The sequence below is a fragment of the Oncorhynchus masou genome, chromosome 1 (genome assembly GCF_036934945.1).
Source record: "Oncorhynchus masou masou isolate Uvic2021 chromosome 1, UVic_Omas_1.1, whole genome shotgun sequence".
In the NCBI taxonomy this organism is placed as follows: domain Eukaryota; kingdom Metazoa; phylum Chordata; class Actinopteri; order Salmoniformes; family Salmonidae; genus Oncorhynchus; species Oncorhynchus masou.
Genome location: NC_088212.1, coordinates 68771468 through 68794527, shown reverse-complemented (window position 1 = coordinate 68794527; position 23060 = coordinate 68771468). Strand labels below are relative to the sequence as shown.

Below are 23060 nucleotides of genomic sequence, written 5' to 3'. Positions count from 1 at the left end.
AGGAGAAGAGGAAACCATCAATATGAGCTCAACCATATTACCAGTAATATTGGTTCTCAGCTTCAGGCTAAACCTGTTTAGAATGAGAATGAAAAAGGTTGTACACAATAGCAGCCATAGTGTGGTCTCATCTACTCTATGCAAGGCCCTCTAAAACATACCAGTATAATCTCATCTACTCTATGCAAGGCCCTCTAAAACATACCAGTATAACCTCAACTACTCTATGCAAGGCCATCTAAAACATACCAGTATAACCTCATCTACTCTATGCAATGCCCTCTAAAACATACCAGTATAACCTCATCTACTCTATGCAAGGCCCTCTAAAACATACCAGGATAACCTCATCTACTCTATGCAAGGCCCTCTTAAACATACCAGGATAACCTCATCTACTCTATGCAAGGCCCTCTAAAACATACCAGGATAACCTCATCTACTCTATGCAAGGCCCTCTAAAACATACCAGGATAACCTCATCTACTCTATGCAAGGCCCTCTAAAACATACCAGGATAACCTCATCTACTCAATGCGAGGCCCTCTAAAACATACCAGGATAACCTCATCTACTCTATGCAAGGCCCTCTAAAACATACCAGGATAACCTCATCTACTCTATGCAAGGCCCTCTAAAACATACCAGGATAACCTCATCTACTCTATGCAAGGCCCTCTAAAACATACCAGGATAACCTCATCTACTCTATGCAAGGCCCTCTAAAACATACCAGGATAACCTCATCTACTCTATGCAAGGCCCTCTAAAACATACCAGGATAACCTCATCTACTCTATGCAAGGCCCTCTAAAACATACCAGGATAACCTCATCTACTCTATGCAAGGCCCTCTAAAACATACCAGGATAACCTCATCTACTCTATGCAAGGCCCTCTAAAACATACCAGGATAACCTCATCTACTCTATGCAAGGCCCTCTAAAACATACCAGGATAACCTCATCTACTCTATGCAAGGCCCTCTAAAACATACCAGGATAACCTCATCTACTCTATGCAAGGCCCTCTAAAACATACCAGGATAACCTCATCTACTCTATGCAAGGCCCTCTAAAACATACCAGGATAACCTCATCTACTCTATGCAAGGCCCTCTAAAACATACCAGGATAACCTCATCTACTCTATGCAAGGCCCTCTAAAACATACCAGGATAACCTCATCTACTCTATGCAAGGCCCTCTAAAATGTACCAGTATAATAACATTACTATCTCTAGCAGCAACATTCATCTGAGGGTGGAGATATCAGAGCACTATATGTCAATGTTCATTAGGACAGAAAGAAGCTGTAGTTAATAACTCTCGCTCTCGGTGTGTGTGTGTGTGTGTAACAAGGCCTAACACACAGACCGTCTACGCTAACTGAAAGAATAAGCCTCTGTTCACCGCTGGCGTCTCCTTCTCCAGGCTGGAGAATAACAAAGCAGTCTTCCTCCCAAATTACATGTCACTGACTCACTCACTGCTCGACTTTCCTCTACCTTCCTCTGCCAGAGGCTCTGAAAAACACCAGACTCAATAAGGAGCAACACTACTACATGCAACTACAGTATCCAGAAAAGTCCAGTAATCAGCAATACACCTTCACAATTACTAACACAGATAAATGTCAAAGAACGGTCTGAGATACCACAGATTTTGCCACAGAGTTCAGATTTAAAACTACATCTAAGCAGCGACCGTGTCCTTGCCCTCTGCAGAAAAACAATGCCATTGCCTCGAACAACATGTGGTGCTGTGTCCCTCTGTGGACTGGCTGGCTGCTGGAACATTCCCCATGGGACCAAATCAGTAAAAACAGACACAGAGCGGGGTACTTTACAACCCAGCTAACACGGTGATCTTCAAGAACACAGTTTGTTCACAGACATCTGCCTAAAGCAGGTGCACAGATTCAATTTTCTCATAAAACAGAACATCATTTTGATTAACGCATCCAATTCAAATCTATTGACTCTGGTCTGATGTCACCCAATGCAGAGCAGCCAGCAAGCAAGTTGGAGAGCACCCTCCCTGTCATCACCATCCTGTTCCTAAATGAGCCAATAAACAAGCAGTCTCACCATAGTACAGAGCTCCCCTGTAGAATGAGCTCAGCGATCACTATGCAGAACACAGAACTGCACAGTGAAACACTAATGAAAATGAGTAAACCATAGTGACACAGAACTCTTAGCAAAGAGTCCTAATTGCCTGTGGAAATCTGAAAACTCTTATAATGGGTTTTTGTAATCTACACTCTTTACCTTCACAGCAGGCGTGAATGTTAACAAACTCCAATTACGGCTGTGTGTTTAGTCAACAGAATAACACAGGGCTTTCTACTTCTTCTCTAGTTGGCTTTATCTATTCACAGCAAACTACTTCTGCCATCTCTGTCTGATGTCAGTCCCTACAGAACAAAGCCATTTGTTCCAGGACGAAGACGCAGGGTTGGGAACAGGTATGGAGGACACACTGGGAGGTAGGCAGTTACTCTGTCCTGGTTAGGTTACGTGACCATGGAAAACTTCTGACCCTTATTATGCGGGAGACAGAGGTAGGCAGTTACTCTGTCCTGGTTAGGTTACGTGACCATGGAAAACTTCTGACCCTTATTATGCGGGAGACGGAGGTAGGCAGAGTAACATATGGATATGCTGTTTTGGGTTTGGGCAGAGTGAGGTGAACTCAGGGGCCTCAGTCGGGGCTCTCTGGGACTGGGGAATGGTGCAGTGTCAACCAGGCCTGACAGCTCTGTTGCTGTCTAAGCAGGCAGCAGAACAGAGCAAGCAGGGTGAGGAGGAAGATGCGGTGTGTGTGTGTGTGTCTGTCACTAATGAGGACTCTGGGATAACAGAGCCACCTCTCCCTCCCCTGGGCAACATGCCCTCCCTTCTCTGCTTCAGATACCTGAGACAGGACTTCAAAACACAGGCCAGCACAATCCCACACTCAGCACTTTGAATGTTTTAACCTATACACCGCAATACAGCAACCCTGAATACACAGAATAACTGAATGCATATGCCATCAATCAATCAGGCCGTTACTGTACAATGTGCTGATAATAAAAAAAGGTCAGGTCAGACTGTTCTGTGATCAGTTCCTAGCAGAGACATTATTCTCTCCCCAAGTTATCCCCAGATAGTAACATGCAGTGAGATGGAGTCAATAATGCTGACTGTACGCTTCAATAGAGGTCTCCTCTCTCCACTGCATCTTTTCCCTAATGTACACAGCACACAGTCGATGCCACTGCTCTAATCAATAGCGAAAGCCCCTCTAATCACAACAAAAACACACACCAGTAAACACAAGCAATCAATCCTACAACTAGGATAATGTAATTACAGTACATGTATGCATCTCATTTAGTCTACACCAATCAGCACTCTTACATCCATCACAACCAGAGCCACCACAACATACTGGCATAGAAATGGACTCCAAATGGCTTCCCGAGTGGTGTAGACTGCCACTGCAACGCAGTATTGAGGCATCTCTACAGCCTGGGGTTCGATCCCAGGCTGTATCACAGCCAGCCGTGACCGGGAGTCCCATAGGAAGGCACACAATTAGCCCAGTGTAATCTGTGTTAGGGGAGGGTTTTGCTCATCGCGCTCTAGCAACTCCTTGTGGTGGGCTGTGCACCTGCAAGCTGACTTCAGTTGAACGTTGTTTCCTCCGACACATTTGTGTATCTGGCTTCCAGGTTAAGCGAGCGGGAGTTAAGAAGCAGTGCGGCATGGCGGGTCATGTTTAGATAACGTATGACTCGACCTTCGCCTTTCCCGAGCCCATTGGGGAGTTGCAGCGATGAGATAAGATCATAACTACATATTGAATATCATGAAATTGTGGAGAAAAAAGGGGCGAAAAAAATAAAACTTTTATTACAAGAAGATAAGATTTAAAAAAAAATACATATATTAAATGGACTCCAAAGACATAACACTCAGTACACAGTCCTATTCTTCAAAGTCCTTATAGGCATCATTTAGACGTATTGTGAGTGAGACTTAGTCCTCGTGAGTGGTTAGTCCTCAAAGCCCTGAGTCTGACTGAGTCTGGCTGAGACTGGCAGTGCTGGGAGGACATGGCGCAGCAGAGCTGCTGTTATAAGCCTCCCAAATTAACCTGTCGGTCACCAGCCTGCATGACGGGAGCAGAAATGCCACCGCCACAAGCCAACGGGCATGTCACTCTGTCTGCCAGCGACAGCAACGCTTTCACCTCCTTTTATCACACACTGGCACACAGGAACACACACACTCTCCCCAAGGAAATTCAAGGAACATACACACTCAGCTCCCAGAAACACAGTCCTAAAGAACACGCATCGCTGTAATGAGAACACAGTGCCGACAAATACACCTCAAAACTTGAGGAAAAAGCACTCAGTCCCAAAGAACACAAACTCAGGCCCAACAAAAGCACTCTCACACACACACACACACACACACACACACACACACACACACACACACACACACACACACACACACACACACACACACACACACACACACACACACACACACACACACACACACACAGCTCTGCGACATACAAGTAAACAATACACTCAGCCAGCGTTTCACACTCCCTCAACCTTCATAACCTCCTCTCCTCAGACAAATTTGTACAAACAGACATTTTAATTCACACTCTTCGATGGCAGAAAAGTGGTAAAGGAATTATTTTGGCACATTATTTTATTTACATTTCGCTTTTTAAGTGCTGAAGGATCAGAATGGTGTTCCTTAAAGCCTGGCCGTACTTACAGCACTATTGACTGACCGCAGTTAATTTGCATTCTGCTTTGCATATCATATGATGAGTCAACACAAAGTGCCACTAGTGGGCAGTCAGGTCAACCGGTTGGAGGGGGAGAGAGTGGGCTCAGGGTCAACCTGTCCCCCGTTGTCAATTGAGGAGAATGGCTCTGTGCTGGACCGACTGGATTAACCGAACAACAAAACGTTCTGCCCTGACAATGTGTTCTCTATTTCCAGACAGAAGGCTGTCATTGTCCCTGCAGTGAATGCCCTCTCATTCACATGCTAATCAAAAGGCCTTTGCGAACAAGAAGAGAAGAAAGGCAAAGTTGTGAAAGCCAGTGGAAATGGGAGTCACAGAGTCAGTCACGCCTTTTCATTCTTCATTCCATCCCTCCACCATTTGTCCTTCCTCTCGCTCACCAACCCCGGCTTCAACAGGAAAGAGAATTCTAATATTAGGTGCCAGAGTTTCTTCAAGGAAAAAAGCCTCCGCCACAAAATTAACCTGTTTGAAGAGTATTTGAAGTGTGTCTTTGATGTCTGAAAACATCCAAGTGCAGACAGGATACCTGTGAGGAGAGACTCATTAATGGGTTGATAAAGACACATACCCAGGAACAGCAGTTTGACTAAAACAACTGCTGAAACCTGAATGTTACACTGAGTGGGATGCAGCGGCAGGTAGCCTAGCGGTTAGAGCTTTGGGCCAGTTACCGAAAGGTCGCTGGTTCAAATCCCCGACCCAACAAGGATGAAAAATCTGACAATATGCCCATCAGCAAGGCACTTAACCCTAATTACTTCTGTAAGTCGCTCTGGGTAAGAGCGTCTGCTAAATGACAAAAACGTAAATGGAATGAAGTTCTCAAACAGGTCTAATGGAAGATTGTCTTTATCCAGTCCCCTTGTATCAATATGGATTTGATACTTCATTGTGTCATAGGGATGTAGCCAAAGCCAGATTAATAAATGACTCAACTGCTGATAACATGACAAGCTATGCAAATATAAATATGATGCACCACAAGGAGGCAGTGTGGAGCATGCTAACCCATAATGGGGCCTGGTGGCACAAATGAGGTAGGAGTGTCTTTATAAGAGAGCTGCCATCAGTGCTATGACCGGACTTCACACGGCAGCATGACTTGACAGAAAATCTCTATTTGGGGCATCGGCATTCACTTCATAGAGTAGTGAAGGAAAAAATATGAAATGGGGCCCTTCATGTAATGTCTCAGGCAATATGATCTGCTAAGGAAAGAAGAAGAAAAATGTGACGAGCACAAATAATAGGTAGGGCATAACTACCTCAAATCCGGTACTGTGGCAGTCACCAAGCCCTGCAGTACTATTGAGGGGTTCAGATGACAGCCTGTTATTGGATGACACTGAGAGACAGAGAAAGGGAAGAGGAACAGAAAGGCTCTGTTCACACCCTCAGATAAACAGACAGAAAGAGAGGGATGGGAGGAGGAATAGGGTGAGAGCTTTCTTGACACCTCATACATACATAGAAAATGAAAAGGGAAACGAGAAAGAGAGAGTAGGCCTACATTGTGGAGACGAAGCGTGAGAGAAAGGTTCTCTGATTGCAGGCTCATGCTGGGCTGGGTGTGCCTGTGTGTCAACAGGCAGGCTGGCTGTGAATCAGACCCAGCTGAGGAAAAGAGGGCCAAGTAACACAGGGTGGGCCTCCACGCTGATTCCTCCCTGCCTGCCTGAGGGGGCTGCTCTCTGGCCTGTACTGGGATGGGAGTGGGGTCAGCGGTCTCTGGAACTTAGCCCACACCCACACCCCAGATCAACCTGGAATTGGTGGGCTGATTGCTAAGGAAGATCACTCACTCCCTGGCACTGGAATTGGTGTCTCATCCTGACTCCACATCAATCATCAGGGCTCAGCCTAACCCAAACCCCTGTGTGTGTGTGTCTTTCCGCAGTGTCCCAGTGCAACCTTCCTCAGCTCCCCTTCCTCTGGCTTAGACTCATTCCACAGTTCATCTGACATGACCTTAACTTGACCTTATTCCTGGCTAAATGCCCAATGTAAACTTCCCTTGGATAGACCTCTCCTCTGACAGCTCTGCATTGTACTTGAACCGTAGACTTCCACTCTGCTCAGTATGCACTCCACAGCCTTGAAGACCTTACCTCCAAGCCTAGAGAAACCTGTCCTGTCCCACCCCCCCATCTTTCAGCCCATTTAGGCACACATTCATCCATCCATCATCGTCCATATCGCTGCTCTCAAGAAATACCTACAGCAGAGAATTGCCTTTCAGTGTCACTACATAAAGTCACTGTCCTGTCACAGTGTGACGCCTACTGTTCTCTATGATAGGGTGGGATGTGTATGTAGCAGAGGTGGAAAGAGAAAAGCTGGGACAGACGAGCCAGCATGGATTAGTCATTGCTGTCAGTGGCTGAACACAACTGTAATTAAAAAGAGCACAGCCATGGTAAAGCTATTTAGAGCTGCTACAGCCAATTCAATCCATTTCATGCTCATGACGGAAAAAATTGCTTTTCAAAGCGAATAACACTGACAATACTGTGGTGTTAACAAGCCATCCACTGTGTATCCAATAATAACCATCTTTGCCTGCACAAAATGTGTGTTATTTGGAACAAAATTGTATTCCAACTGCTGAATAGGATAATGAACCCCTAATTTCTAAAGCTAGATCCCTAAAAAATTATCAACACTTATACGCACACCCAGAGTCATACTGTATATGGGCAATATTGTCTGAATCAATATAGCAAAAGCATTAAAGAACATGTCCTTTAAGTCCATAAAATATGGCTGTCATTAATGTAATAGGTAGAACTCATTTTATTGCTGTGATGTTGGCACCATTACTTCAGCAGACCTGCAGGGTGACTGGTAGAGGAGAGCAGTGAATCAAGTATACTCACTGATGTCCCCCTCGTGGTAGATGACTGAGTGGTAGGGCACGTCCTTGTCTCTGAGGTACCTCTCCGAGGGCTCCACGTAGTACATGCCCTGGTGGGTCTGGATGAAGCCTTCAAACCTGCCGTCTACCACTGAGCCGTGGGTCAAAGTGCCCTTCTCACCTGGAGGAGAAAGACAAGGTCAGGAAGGGTGGTCAACTCACCTCTTGTCAGTTGGGGGTAGGACGAAAGTCAATGCTCAATGTGTGAGAGAAACACTCAAAACATACAGACCAATGCAAGCTGACAAACAGAACATCATGCGGACACACACACACACAGCTCTAGACATTGAGCAGACGGTAGACCGTGAGCTGTTCCTGGGGGGAAAACTGTCTTGGGCAGAGTCAGGGTGGAACGAAACATATCCCAGTCTGTCTGGATCATAAAGACTCATCCCTGCTCCCCTCATCTGACCTTGAAATCAGACAAATAATGACTTTAGTAATAAGAGCTTGGACTCTGGTTAGTGTCAGGGAAAACCAAAGAATAGTTTCTTACGCAAAAGGCACAACTAAAGCTTGAAGAATCAAGGAACCAGTGAGAAAGAAGGATAAAGGGAGTAAGAGGGAATAAAACAAACCGCTGTCAGGGCATAGCAGAGTCTATTAAACATCATCCGCCTTTGAACCAGACAGAGAAAGTCTGGCCGACGAAAAGGAATGGTTTTCAATTCAGTGTTTGTCAAGAGCAAGCGCCTTGAAAAACCTTTTCCATCAGCAGCTATGCAGGTTGGAAGAAAAACTCCCACTCCCAATTAAACCTGTGTTATAAAAACAGCAGACTCTCGAGGGCTATAATTGAAAAGGACAGATGACTGGCAACTCAATGGGAGAAGAGAACTAAATCAGGGAGAGAATAAGACTTGTTTTCCTCAGGATAGGGAAGCCCAACTTCATTTTGTCTGCTGCTCTCCTCAGTTCTGTATTGGTTGTGAAAATGTTGGAGCGTTTGTCTCATAGCTATCCTGAGGGACCATTGCAGTTTAGCGTAGACAGAGAAACACAGCCAACCAGCCAGCCAGCCAGCCTCTCTCCCCAGTTAGGTTTCTGTTTCCAGAGGAAAGAGGCCCAGTAGGCCCGCTGGGGGCCGTCTGCTCTGCTCTCCTGCTGGAGATAACGAGAGCAGCAGAACACACAGCTGTCCCATGGAGCATCCAGCTCTTTCTCCCTAAATATCTGTCTGTGCTCCAAGGGCCCAGAGTCCTCTCTGGTTTTTCCAGGCCCCAGCCATGCAGTTTGTCAGAAAACAATGGGACACTAACTGGTATTTGTAGCAGTTTTGATACTGAAAGTGAGAAAAACAGAAAGTGCTTTCCATTAATGGTACTGCTGTACATTAGGCACATATTAGATTAGAGTAATAGGAAACCACAGTCAATAACCGAGGTGCTTGCTCAAAATAATACTGTAAACTAGATTACCTCCATCTAAACAAAATCAGCAGGATACTAGGGAAAGGAATGTTGAGCTATGCTGAGACCATTCATTGACAGTAATAACTGTCACTTTAGATGACTTCATGTGTCATTTCTGCTGTCCCATTTTCTTCATAATAATACATGAATAATACTTTCCCCACGGACAGCTTGGAGATCAGAGCGAGGACCAATTTAATCTGTTGTTTTATACTGGGCAGCTCTTGGTAACATTAAAGAGGGCCCTATGGTTTTGATATAATTTCAGGGACAGATTCCCCCTTCTGATCTCCAGAAGGCACAGCGCATTTTCCCAGAGAGGAAGCCCTTTATCTGGGCATGAAAGGCCAGTGCAGAGGGGTTAGACCCATCCTCTGCGCACATATGGATCAAGTCTGATTATTGTGCCAAGGAGTGCTCAGAACTCAGACACGGATACCCTCACAGCCTCAGCAAAGGGAGTACTAAAAATTCCTAGTTTAAGCCAGGAGAATACGGCGCTTCCCAAGGGCAACTGACAAGACTTTTGTATCAGAGAAGGAGAGAAAAGAACACGCAACACTAATGAGAGCTGGGTTAATGTGGCCGTATAGACAGTGGAAATTGAATATTCTTTACCCTTGTACCTAATCAGAAACCCTACTGCAGTCCAGAAACAAGCAGCTTCACTCCACTTATGGGAATTCCAGTAGCCTGGGACCAAGGTAACCACCTAATTTAGTACATGAAAATGCCTGGTCCCCAAAGTGCTAAGTGGGCTAATGTAAAGTAAGGAGAGTGGAGTCTGCTGGTCTTTATGAGGGGCAAATGAGAAAATGAATGTATAGGCCTATCTGATCACACATAATAGAGAGGTCTGGTCTCTGGCTCTCTACTAGCTTACAGTACTTCACTAGCAGATGGGTTCTTCTCCCATCCCAGTACAGACAGCTATTAGCTACAGGTGGAGGAGAAAGGGACTCAAGGGAGAATGGAACTTGGGTTATGACCTATTTACCTCCAGTTCATGGTTCTTCGATTATCAGGCAGAGGCCAACTGATGAGCAACTGCATTTAACACAACACACAAGGCCGGAGATGTACAGTGCCTTCAGAAAGCATTCACCCCCTGGACCTTTTCCTCATTTGGTTAAGTTACAGCCTGAATTTAAATTGGATTACATTTATATTTTTGGGTCACTTGCCTACACACAATACCCCATAATGTAAAAGTGGAATTAAGTTTTTTTAAAGGTTTGTTTATTAATTAAAAATGAAACCCTGAAATGTCAATAAGTATTAAACCTCTGTCATGGCAAGCCTAAATGAGTTCAGGAGTAAACATTTGCTTAACAAGTCACATAATAAGTTGCATGAACCAACTGTGTGCAATAACAGTGTTAAACGTGATTTTTGAACAACTACTTTATCTCTGTACCACACACATACAACTATCTACAAGGTCCCTCAATCAAGCAGTGAATTTCAAACACAGATTTAACCACAAAGACCAGGGAGGTTTTCCAATGCCTCACAAAGGGCAGCTAATAGTAGATTGGGGAAAAAAAGCAGACATTGAATATCGCTTTGAGCATGGTGAAAGTTATTAAATTGCACTTTGGATTGTGTATCAATTAGGGATGCACGATATATCGGTGAAGATATCGAAATCGGACGATATTAGCTAAAAATGGCAACATCGACACCGGCCCGATGTCTAGTTTAATGCCGATGTGCAAAACCGATGTCAAAGCTGACGTGCATACCTATATAACGTAGGTACATGACGTAATGACGCCACAAAAAATGTAGGAGCTACACGTGCAACACAGCATTCCTAACCGAGCCCACAATGTCTGCTGTGTGGATAGAGCACTCAATTGAAAGAGTAAGAACATTTCAGCGAGACAACTCAAAGCTGAAATCCATTAAAGCCAAGATAATGGCATTCACTGGCCTTAATGGGTGATTTTGGCTTTCGTTGACTGGTCAAGCACCGGTACACACTTCTGCTGTTTCAGTTAGTTATTGTTCTATTTCACTGTAGAGCCCAGCTCAACATGCCTTAAATAGCTTTTTTTATCACACACCCCACACATGGGCAGACCTCACATGGCTTAGCTGGTGTCTCCAGAGATGCAAGCTCTCATTGTCACTCAATGCCTAGGTTTACCCCCACTGTACTCACATCCTACCATACTCTTGTGTGTAAATTATGCCCTGAATCTATTCTACTACACCCAGAAATCTGCCCTTTTCATTCTCTGTTCCCAAAGTACTAGACGACCAGTTCTTATAGCCTTTAGCCGTACCCTTGTTCTACTCCTCCTCTGTTCCTCTGGCGATGTAGAGGTTAACCCAGGCCCTGTAGCCCCCAGCATCACACCTATTCCCCAGGCGCTCTCATTTGTTGACTTATGTAACCGTAAAAGCCTTGCTTTCATGCATGTTAACATCAGGAGCCTCCTCCCTAAATTTGTTTTACTCACTGCTTTAGCACACTCCGCCAAGATACAACTGCCAAACGGGGCAAAGTTACAACCCACTGCAGAGATAGCCTGCAGAGTTCTGTCATACTATCCAGGTCTGTGCCCAAACAGTTTCAGCATCTACTTTTAAAAATCCACCTTTCCAGAAATAAGTCTCTCACTGTTGCCACTTGTTATAGTTATATTTTTCTATTGTGTTATTGACTGTACGTTTGTTTATGTGTAACTCTGCTGTTGTTTGTGTCGCACTGCTTTGCTTCATCTTGGTTAGGTCGCAGTTGTAAATGAGAATTTGTTCTCAACTGGCCTAAAAATAAAAAACAAGTCAAGCAGTCATTTGAAATTGTAAGGACATTTCAGCAAGACAACTCAAAACTAAATCAATTAAAGCCAAGATAATGTATCGGTGAACATATCGGAATTGGACGATATTAGCTAATAATGCCAACATTGGTATAGGCCGATGTCTAGTTTAACGCCAATGTTAAAAACCGATGTTAAAGCAACCGTGCATACCTATATAAACGTTGGTACATGACGTAATAACGGCACGTAAAATTTTGCATTACATGTGCAACACAGCATTCCTAACCTAGCCCACACAATGTCTGCTGTGTGGATTGAGCACTCAATTGAAAGAGTAAGAACATTTCAGCGAAACAACTCAAAGCTGAAATCCATTAAAGCCAAGATAATGGCATTCACTGCCCTTAATAACAAGCAACCGTTCTCTGTCGTGGGTGATGTTGGCTTTCGTCGACTGGTCAAGCACCGGTACACACTACCAAGTGCACTATTTTTCATTTTTGGCAGTAATAGCGTCACTGCTATGAGCTCCATGACTGACATTCGGACCAGCGATATCAGCCCCATGAGCATGCTGAGTCTGACAGCACAGTGGGTCGTCGAGGATTTCGTACTGAGGAAAGTCGTATTTCATGCTCATAAACATGCTGGTTGTCATACCGCTGCTGCCATTTCAATGGCATTTGAGAACATGTTTGAAACACGAACCCACTGGCTAGCTCCAGTCGAACAACTGACTTGAGAAATAAGCTCATCAACTGCGCCTGCAGCAGACGTGATACCCTCTGCCATGGCATTGAAATGCCTGCTCAACAGGCATTCTCTCTTTACTGTGTCGCCACCATGCTCGATGCAATGTACAAGGGCCGATACTTCGATGCAGACAAGAAACAGGGTTTACGTGAAATGTTACATACACAGCTGGACAAGATGGAAATGGACACAGTGACAGTGCGCACTGAAGAAGAGTGGCTATGGACAGACAGTGCTGAAACTTCACTGCTTGACATGTACAGTGCCTTGCAAAAGTATTCGGCCCCTTGAACTTTGCGACCTTTTGCCACATTTCAGGCTTCAAACATAAAGATATAAAACTGTGTTTTTGTGAAGAATCAACAACAAGTGGGACATAATCATGAAGTGGAACGACATTTATTGGATATTTCAAACTTTTTTAACAAATCAAAAACTGAAAAATTGGGCGTGCAAAATTATTCAACCTCCTTAAGTTAATTCTTTGTAGCGCCACCTTTTGCTGCGATTACAGCTGTAAGTCGCTTGGGGTATGTCTCTATCAGTTTTGCACATCGAGAGACTGAAATTTTTTCCCATTCCTCCTTGCAAAACAGCTCGAGCTCAGTGAGGTTGGATGGAGAGCATTTGTGAACAGCAGTTTTCAGTTCTTTCCACAGATTCTCGATTGGATTCAGGTCTGGACTTTGACTTGGCCATTCTAAAACCTGGATATGTTTATTTTTGAACCATTCCATTGTAGATTTTGCTTTATGTTTTGGATCATTGTCTTGTTGGAAGACAAATCTCCGTCCCAGTCTCAGGTCTTTTGCAGACTCCATCAGGTTTTCTTCCAGAATGGTCCTGTATTTGGCTCCATCCATCTTCCCATCAATTTTAACCATCTTCCCTGTCCCTGCTGAAGAAAAGCAGGCCCAAACCATGATGCTGCCACCACCATGTTTGACAGTGGGTATGGTGTGTTCAGGGTGATGAGCTGTGTTGCTTTTACGCCAAACATAACGTTTTGCATTGTTGCCAAAAAGTTCAATTTTGGTTTCATCTGAGTAGAGCACCTTCTTCCACATGTTTGGTGTGTCTCCCAGGTGGCTTGTGGCAAACTTTAAACAACACTTTTTATGGATATCTTTAAGAAATGGCTTTCTTCTTGCCACTCTTCCATAAAGGCCAGATTTGTGCAATATACGACTGATTGTTGTCCTATGGACAGAGTCTCCCACCTCAGCTGTATATCTCTGCAGTTCATCCAGAGTGATCATGGGCCTCTTGGCTGCATTTCTGATCAGTCTTCTCCTTGTATGAGCTGAAAGTTTAGAGGGACGGCCAGGTCTTGGTAGATTTGCAGTGGTCTGATACTCCTTCCATTTCAATATTATCGCTTGCACAGTGCTCCTTGGGATGTTTAAAGCTTGGGAAATCTTTTTGTATCCAAATCCGGCTTTAAACTTCTTCACAACAGTATCTCGGACCTGCCTTGTGTGTTCCTTGTTCTTCATGATGCTCTCTGCGCTTTTAATGGACCTCTGAGACTATCACAGTGCAGGTGCATTTATACGGAGACTTGATTACACACAGGTGGATTGTATTTATCATCATTAGTCATTTAGGTCAACATTGGATCGTTCAGAGATCCTCACTGAACTTCTGGAGAGAGTTTGCTGCACTGAAAGTAAAGGGGCTGAATAATTTTGCACGCCCAATTTTTCAGTTTTTGATTTGTTAAAAAAGTTTGAAATATCCAATAAATGTCGTTCCACTTCATGATTGTGTCCCACTTGTTGTTGAGTCTTCACAAAAAAAATACAGTTTTATATCTTTCTGTTTGAAGCCTGAAATGTGGCAAAAGGTCGCAAAGTTCAAGGGGCCGAATACTTTTGCAAGGCACTGTATGATGAAATCCTGGAAGAGAATGAAACGACTAAACAAATGAACAACGAAACAGCACAGCAAGTAAGTGAAATAAATAGGTTTTGATGATGTTTTACTGGTAATGGGGACATACGTAAATGCCAACAAAATAACTTTTTGGTCAGTGTGTTTGTGTGTGTGTGCGCGCGCGTGCAACCTTTACTTAACTAGATCCGTTACAGAACAAATTCTTATTTACAATGACGGCCTACCCCAGCCAAACCTGAAAGACGCTGGGCCAATTGTGCGCCGCCCTATGGGTCTCCCAATCACGGCCGGATGTGATACAGCCTGGATTCGAACCAGGGACTGTAGCGATATCTCTTGCACTGAGATGCAGTGCCTTAAACCGCTGTGTCTACGTGCATGTTAAGCATTCTAGTACAGTTAAAAAGTTAAACGTCCGCAAAAATGTTTAATATCGATTTAATTTATTTTTAAGGAAAATATAGGATATCGGTAATAGGCAAAAAATGTAATGTATGTGCATCGCTAGTAGCAATACAAAGAGCCACTACAAAAGATACAGGCATCCTTCCTAACTCAGTTTCTGGAGAATAAGAAAACCACTCAGGCATTTCACTATGAGGCCAATGGTGACATTAAAACAGTTCAAGTTCAATGGCTGTGATTGGTGAAAACTGAGGATGGATCAACAACATTTTAGTTACTCTACAATACTAACCTAAATGAGAGTGAAAAGAAACAAAGAAGCCTGTACAGAATACAAATATTCCAAAACGCGTTTACAATAAGGCAATAAAGTCAAACAGCAAACAACGTGGCAAAGAAATTAACTTCATGTCCTGAATACAAAGCGTTTGGGGAAAATCCAACACGACACATCACTGAGTATCACTATAAATTTTCAAGCATGGTGGTGGCTGCATCATGTTATAGGTACGCTGGTCATCGGCAATGACTAGGAAGTTATTTAGGATAAAAAGAAAGGGAATAGAGCTAAGCACAGGCAAAATCCTAGAGGAAATCCTGGATCAGTCTGCTTCCCAATAGACACTGGGAGACAAATTCACACAAGACCAAATTTACACTGGAGTTTTCTTACCAACACTACCTTGAATGTTCTTGAGTGGCCTAGTCACAGACTTGAGAATCTATGGCAAGACTTGAAAATGGCTGTCTAGCAAAGATCAACGGCCAATTTGACAGAGTTCGAAGAATTTTAAACAAAATAATGTGCAAATATTGTACAATCCAAAAGCTCTTTAAGACTCCCAGCTGTAAGCGCTGCCAAAGGTGATTATTACATGTATTGACTCAGTGTCACACCCTGACCTTAGAGATCCTTTTAATTCTCTATTTTGGTTAGGTCATGGTGTGACTAGGGTAGGTAGTCTAGTTTTTTCATTTCTATGTTGGCCTGGTATGGTTCCCAATCAGAGGCAGCTGTCTCTCGTTGTCTCTGATTGGTGATCATATTTAGGCAGCCTTTTCCCACTGTTTTTTTGTGGGATCTTGTTTTTGTGTAGCTGCCTATGAGCAGCTCAGAACGTCACGTTTCGTTTTCGAATGTATTGTTTATGGTGAGTTTCATATTTATTATACATGAGGAACTCTAAGTACGCTGCGCCTTGGTCCATTCATTCAGACGATCGTGACACTCAAGGATGTTAAATATTTGTATTTAATTTAATACATTTGCAAAAAAAAAAAGGAAAACATTTTCACTTTGTCATTGTGTGTATTTAATAGGTTTTTGATCCAGGCAGGAACACAACAAAACGTGGAATAAGTCAAAGGATATGAATACTTTCGGAAGGCACTGTATTAGACAGAAAAGGGTTGAGAAGAGAAAGATGTTGCCACTTACTGCAATTCAACTCTGAGTGCAATCTTTATCCCTAATTGCAGTATTCTAGAGTATTACATTTTGGTAACCTTTGTTATTGCAGCAATTATGCCTTTGGCAAGCGGCCTTGCTTGCTGAAGCGTGATTGCATGATGATTACACGACCACTATTTCTCTGAAGATTAGCAACTGCCAAAAAGCTCATCAAGCTTGGGGAACATGGTCTTTGAGGACAATATTACGTGTTCCTTGCAGTGTATCATCTCTTGTATGGGAAACTGTCCACATACAAAAATAATGGGGGGAGCAAGGGTTTAGATTTGATTTAGTTAAGCCTAAGGTTCTCTGTCATACATCAAGGCCTCAGTAAACATGAACATCATCTTCTGACTATTCTAATTATTCCCTAAGTAAGCCAGAGTGAGTCTGGCAATTAAACTTATCAGTAACCACGTTTCCATCCAGTTTTTATGCGAGTAAAGGCATACCGTGTATATTTAAAAAATCACAACAGCTGTGATGGAAACTGGATGTCTCGATAAAAGTTTATAAATGCCTACAGATCATGCGTTTGTTCGACAGGTGGGATCTTTGTGTCTAAAATTAATTATGCACGAAATGGCGGTAGAAATGCCATTATGCGCAAATGTTGATATAATAACCATAATATTGAAGTAAACTTGGTGTCACGAGATGATATGGTGTGTGGTCCTCCCACTACGACTTGGGAAACCATGCAGTTTATTAGGCTGCTAATGAACTTCACAGCGTGGTGAAAGGGCACAGTGATGAGTTTGATGCTCCTTTCCAATAAATATTGAGGGTCTTATTCTGGTAACATGATGACCGATGCTTGACAAAAAAATATTCTAGCTCTTATTCTTAATCATCTCATCATGCGGACTACCGCTCAGCCCAGTCAAAACTGTTCGCTGCTCTGGCCCCCCAATGGTGGAACAAACTCCCTCACGACGCCAGGACAGCGGAGTCAATCACCACCTTCCGGAGACACCTGAAACCCCACCTCTTCAAGGAATACCTAGGATAGGATAAAGCAATCCTTCTCACCCCCCCTTAAATGATTTAGATGCACTATTGTAAAGTGGCTGTTCCACTGATGTCAGAAGGTGAATTCACCAATTTGTAAGTCGCTCTGGATAAGAGCGTCTGCTAAATGACTTAAATGTAAATGTAATGACTTGCCTACTCGCATTGTAGACCATCTGCGAGACCAGTGTAGGCACATTTACTATTTATCGCACCAGTTTGTGACAAAACGATCACAAGAGTTGAAAATGCACTGGAAACACATTGAACTAGGGATGTGCGATATAGTCAGTGAACATATCGGAATCGGGCGATATTGGCTAACAATGCCAACATCGGTATAGGTGAATGTCTTGTTTAACGCCAATGTTAAAAACCAATGTCAAAGCTGCCGTGCATACCTATATAACGTAGGTACATGACGTAATGAAGCCACGTAAAAATGTTGCGTTACTCGTGCAACACAGCATCCCTAACCAAGTCCAAAATCTCTGCTGTGTGGATCGAGCAGTGAACAAGTCGAGCAGTCATTTGAAAGAGTAAGAAAACTTCAGCGAGACAACTCATAGCCGAAATCCATTAAAGCCAAGATAATGGAATTCACTGCCCTTGACAATCAACCGTTTTCCATCGTGGGTGAAGTTGGCTTTCGCCGACTGGTCGAACACCGGTACACACTACCAAGTGCACTATTTTCCAGATGTTGCCCTACCGGAATAAGACAGTAATAGCGTCAATGCTTGTAGCTTCACAACATACAAACTATGGAACGCCGTTTGGATCTTTGCGTGTCAAAAAAAGATACAGTAGCACTGTCAAATATGTACAAATAAAGTCTGCAAACAAGCAAACACTGGCCACGAACAGAGCTAGTAATAAAGCATAATTTGTTTGACCGCAACTTCTGGGGTACCTAGCTAGCACTAATTACAACCAGCCTGAAAACAATGACCATTTTAATTATTCTTAGCAAGGATTTAGGAATCCTTGTGAGTAAGTATTAGCTAGGTTGCCACTTGTTGTTCGCATATTAATATTGAACTTCAGTTCATGAAAACAAATAGCTAGCCAGCTACTTAACCCTGTTGCCCAAAGCTAACGTTATAAGCAGCCAGCCAGCTTTATCTGTCTAGTGAGGCTCGGACTGGGTAATGTGTTGTGAAGCTAGCCACAATAAGGATTAGGCACAAGTGGAATTTGCGGTTTGCCTTAAAAATAAAAGTATGTAATTGATAGCGATGCAAATGAATGCAAACAGAATTATGCCATACTTTTTGAAGGCTAACCCCAAAGTCCACTATTGTGGCTAATCCTTATTGTGGCTAGCTTCACATAGATGGGTCTGACCACCAATAATCAAATAAGAACGGTCTTATAAATTAGGGTTATTAGGATTAACTAGTTAGCTAGCTAACTATAGCTATTGAAACGGATTATGTTGTTATTTGACATGTCACGTAGTGTTATCTTTTGACGTGTATCTTTTTTAACACGCAAAGACCCAAATGGCGTTCCATATAAATCCTGGTTGAAAATGAAATGCTTGAACAAATGATCATCATAACAGCACAGCAAGTAAGTGAAAGAAATAGGTTTTTATTATGTTTGACTGGTAATGGGAACATACGTAAATCAGTGTGTGTGTAACCTTTTTTAACTAGGCAAGTCAGTTAAAAACATTCTTATTTACAATAACGGCCTACCCCAGCCAAACCTGAGCGACGCTGGGCCAATTATGCGCCGCACTATGGGACTCCCAATCACAGCCGGATGTGATAGAGCCTGGATTCGAACGAGAGGCTGTAGTGACGCCTCTTGCACTGAGATGCAGTGCCTTAGACCGCTGCGTCCATGTGTGTGTTTTAACTATTTAACTGTATTAGAATGCTTAAAAAGGCCGCTAAAATTTGAAATATCAGTTTTAGGTATCTGTTGTTTTAGCAAGGAAAATATTGGATATCGGTATAGGGAAAAAATGTAATATCGGTGCATCACTACATTGAACTTTAGATTTTTATTTGGTACATGAAAATTTTAATTCACAGATTTTTATCTGCAACAAGTATGTTTGGTGGAAACACACCACTGGTGGGAAAATGTGCACATTTTCTTCATCCAGATTTTTGAATATTTGCATGAAATATTCCAATTGGATGGAAATCTAGCTAGTGCACAGCAAATGAGTGGGGCTTTTATGACATCACTGTAATAGGATCTTAGCAGACATGTTAAAATGTCTGAAAAACAGGGCTTCGCCGGTAGGGATATCCTTGTCTCATCACGCACTAGCGACTCCTGTGGTGGGCCGGGAGCAGTGCTCACCAGGTCGCCAGGTGCACAGTGTTTCCTCTGACACATTGGTGCGGCTGGCGTCCGGGTTGGATGCGCGCTGTGTTAAGAATCAGTGCGGCTTGGTTTTTAGCTGCAACAAGTATGTTTGGTGGAAACACACCACTGGTGGGAAAATGTGCACATTTTCTTCATCTAGATTTTTGAATATTTGCATGAAATATTCCAATTGGATGGAAATATAGCTGGCGCACAGCAAATGAGTGGTGCTATTATGACATCACTGTAATAGGATCTTAGCAGACGCATGGCTTTCGACCTTCGTCTCTCCCAAAGACCACACGGGAGTTGTCGCGATGAGACAAGATAGTAACTACTAACAATTGGATACCACAAAATTGGGGAGAAAAGGAACATTTTAAAAAGTCTGAAAAACAGGAGAAAAGGAGGTTCTAAAAAGAAGCAGTGTGGCTTGGCAGGGTCGTGTTTTCGGAGGACGCATGGCTCTCGACCTTTGCTTCTCCTGAGTCCCTAAGGGCGTTGCAGCGATGGGACAAGACTGTAACAACCAATTGGATATCATGAAAATTGGAAGAAACGGGGTAATTTTTTTTAATACAATTATATTATATATATATTTTTAAACACAGAGATATTAAAGGCGACACAAAGAGTATGGCCTTTACAGCAGAGCACAACTACAGAAGTTCAACGTTTAGATTTCTGATTCTGAAATTGTGCAAATAAATGAATATATCAGTGCGGTAAATGCAGTTATTCTGACTTAATCTACATTTTCACCTTTGAATGTCCACCTTTATTATTGACAAGAAAAAGCTAGCTGGATATTTGGTCTGAACAAACCTTTCCATTGCATTACAAATCACATCTGAGAAATGGCTACAACATCGTCGTCCTTGGAACGACACAGTGCTGCTTCTCTAAAAGGAAACAGATCTCAAGATTTCCATTTGATAGAGATGAGAAGTGTTGCTCCAGTGAAGTCTGATTTGAATTACAGTCTGTTCAGCAGAGGATAAGAGAGATGACAGCATCTGAGAATGATGAGGTGGGAGTGGAGATGAGCCCGCTGGGATCTGAGAGCTTCACACAAACACACCACGTCACATGACCGGACAGACACACCTTGGCCTTGTTTTCCCTTGTGTTACATGTGAGCTCTGCTGCAGGCATGGGGAGGATCCTGAGGATGTGAGGCTGGAACGTGACTAACACATTCTCCAAACGTATATGCACGCACACCACACACACAGACAAAGAGTGGAGTGGAGAATGATATCCATTAACAACGTTCAAAAGCACAACTCCAGCCCACCAACGCTACCAAACCCACAACAACACACTGGCGCACACCCACACACCACAGATCAACGCAAAAGCAAATAATCAAATTGCATGCGGGAAGCGTTTCCCTGGTAACTATAGTAATTGTGTCTGTGTGCACAAGAAATAATTGCTGGACTTACCGAAGATTTCTCCAGTGTAAATGTGGGAGGGGTCGTAGGGCGCCTCCACTCCTGATATCTCAACCTTGAGGTCTGGAGAGAACAGGCTGGTGTCCCTCTTCATCCTCAGATTGAAATGCCTGCAAGAGAGGAACATGAAAATACATTACTACACTACCCAGACCCTGTTTAGTGCCTCCAACATTCCTGCTCATGGTTCAGTAAAGATGTATGCAGCCAGAATGACAGGAGAAAGATTAGGGCAAGTAACAACACCAAACCCAGTGTCTCCCAACACTGACAGACTACTTGGCTGTAAGACATTTCATTTCACATAGGGTCACAGCAAATTAAAATAAAAGGTTAAATAAATAGACATATAGGGTCTTCATCAACTTCTCTCGGTGGAGACAATAGAAAATGGCTTTTAATTGAGAAAAATCTTAAATGGATAGGCAAATTTTTTAGATAGTTCAGCAGCACAAGTTTATTGTTCAGGAATAAAGTCCTGATGACTCAGATGCCTGGGCTGGGACCTTCAGAGAATCACACCAGTCTCTTATCAAAACACAGGTCAAGTAAATCATTAACTCCATATTTTTAAACTAGGCAAGCAAGTTAAGAACAAATTCTTATTTACAATGACGGCCTACACCGGCCAAACCCGGATGACGCTGGGCCAATTGTGTGCAGCCCTATGGGCCTACCAATCATGGCCGGTTGTGATATAGCCATAGGGTTTGATTAGAGTAGGAAGGTAGCCAAAGTCCTGCACAGACTGTAGGATTTAAGCCGTTTTATGCCACCATTTTGCTTTCCCAGACTAAATATCCATGTCGTGGGCAAATTCTTAGGTTGTAAATTATTGTCGGACGTCTTGGCTCGTTCAGTGTGACAGGGTCTAGGTCTGCCGATTAAGTACCACTGCGTGCGGTCATAGCAGGCCCCCAGTGCCGGGCTGGAGACTGAAGTCAATGAGCTACGAGGAGGCAGAAATGTAGCCTTTATCGTATATTGTGGCTGGTGTTACGGTCAGCCACACAATAATATGACTATTTTGAATAGTCAGATTAATATACGTTTGACTTAAACGTTTACAATTTTCCTAATATCTTGTTTACATGAAATAGGAATAAAAAAATAAAAAATAAAAATATATATAAGGCTACTTGATGGGATTTTGAAAAATGCACAAAATCCCCAATCAAAATAAACATTCTCTCACAGCGACCACGTTATTTTGGGGAAGTTTAGGACATATGAAGTTTGCATGTGAAAACTATTTCTATGACGCATACTTACATTTTTACCAAACTCACTTTGAGGCTTGTGCTGCTGGTTCTGGCACATGTGCAGATCAAATACACAGCTGCAGGCTGACAACCTCGCAAGCCAATCGCAGAATGTGACGACAGAACTGAAGCAAATCATAAAATCTGTCCAGGTTGATTTTAACATTTTTTTTTACATCGCACATACAGTGTGGGAAGGCCTTAAGTGATAGACATTATTACTCTGTTTCAACAACCATTATTCAGGATGAGTCATGAATCATAATCTTAATATCCTGGCTCTTAATCCATGTGAATAGGATATGAAATGGAACAGACTCGTAGGTTACATCTGTGTGAGTCCATAAAGATGAGGCTATTGACTGTGTTAGCAAATAAAGTGAATGCATACAGGACTGTATTTGAGCTCCCCAGTGTTGCAGCAGTCTAAGGCACTGCATCTCAGTGCTAGAGGCGTCACTACAGACACCCTGGTTCGAATCCAGGCTGTATCACAACTTGGGTTGCACTTTTGGGGAATATTCAGAGGTGGAAACTTATCATGGGAATTAACAGGAATT

General features: G+C 43.1%; 1 protein-coding gene across 3 annotated transcripts in view; it reads right to left on the bottom strand.

Annotated features, from left to right (window-relative positions):
* The window catches only part of LOC135549149 (disintegrin and metalloproteinase domain-containing protein 10-like), a 105411-nt gene that overhangs the window by 16279 nt on the left and 66072 nt on the right, over positions 1–23060 (bottom strand). For all 3 annotated transcript variants that reach the window (XR_010456950.1, XM_064979197.1, XM_064979205.1), the window contains 2 exons: positions 21230–21348; positions 7709–7867 (listed from right to left, as the gene is read on the bottom strand). Coding sequence is in view for 2 of the 3 variants with exons in the window: in XM_064979197.1 (XP_064835269.1) it covers positions 7709–7867; positions 21230–21348 (278 nt within the window). In the remaining variant the exon portion in view is untranslated. The remainder of the gene's footprint in view (positions 1–7708; positions 7868–21229; positions 21349–23060) is intronic.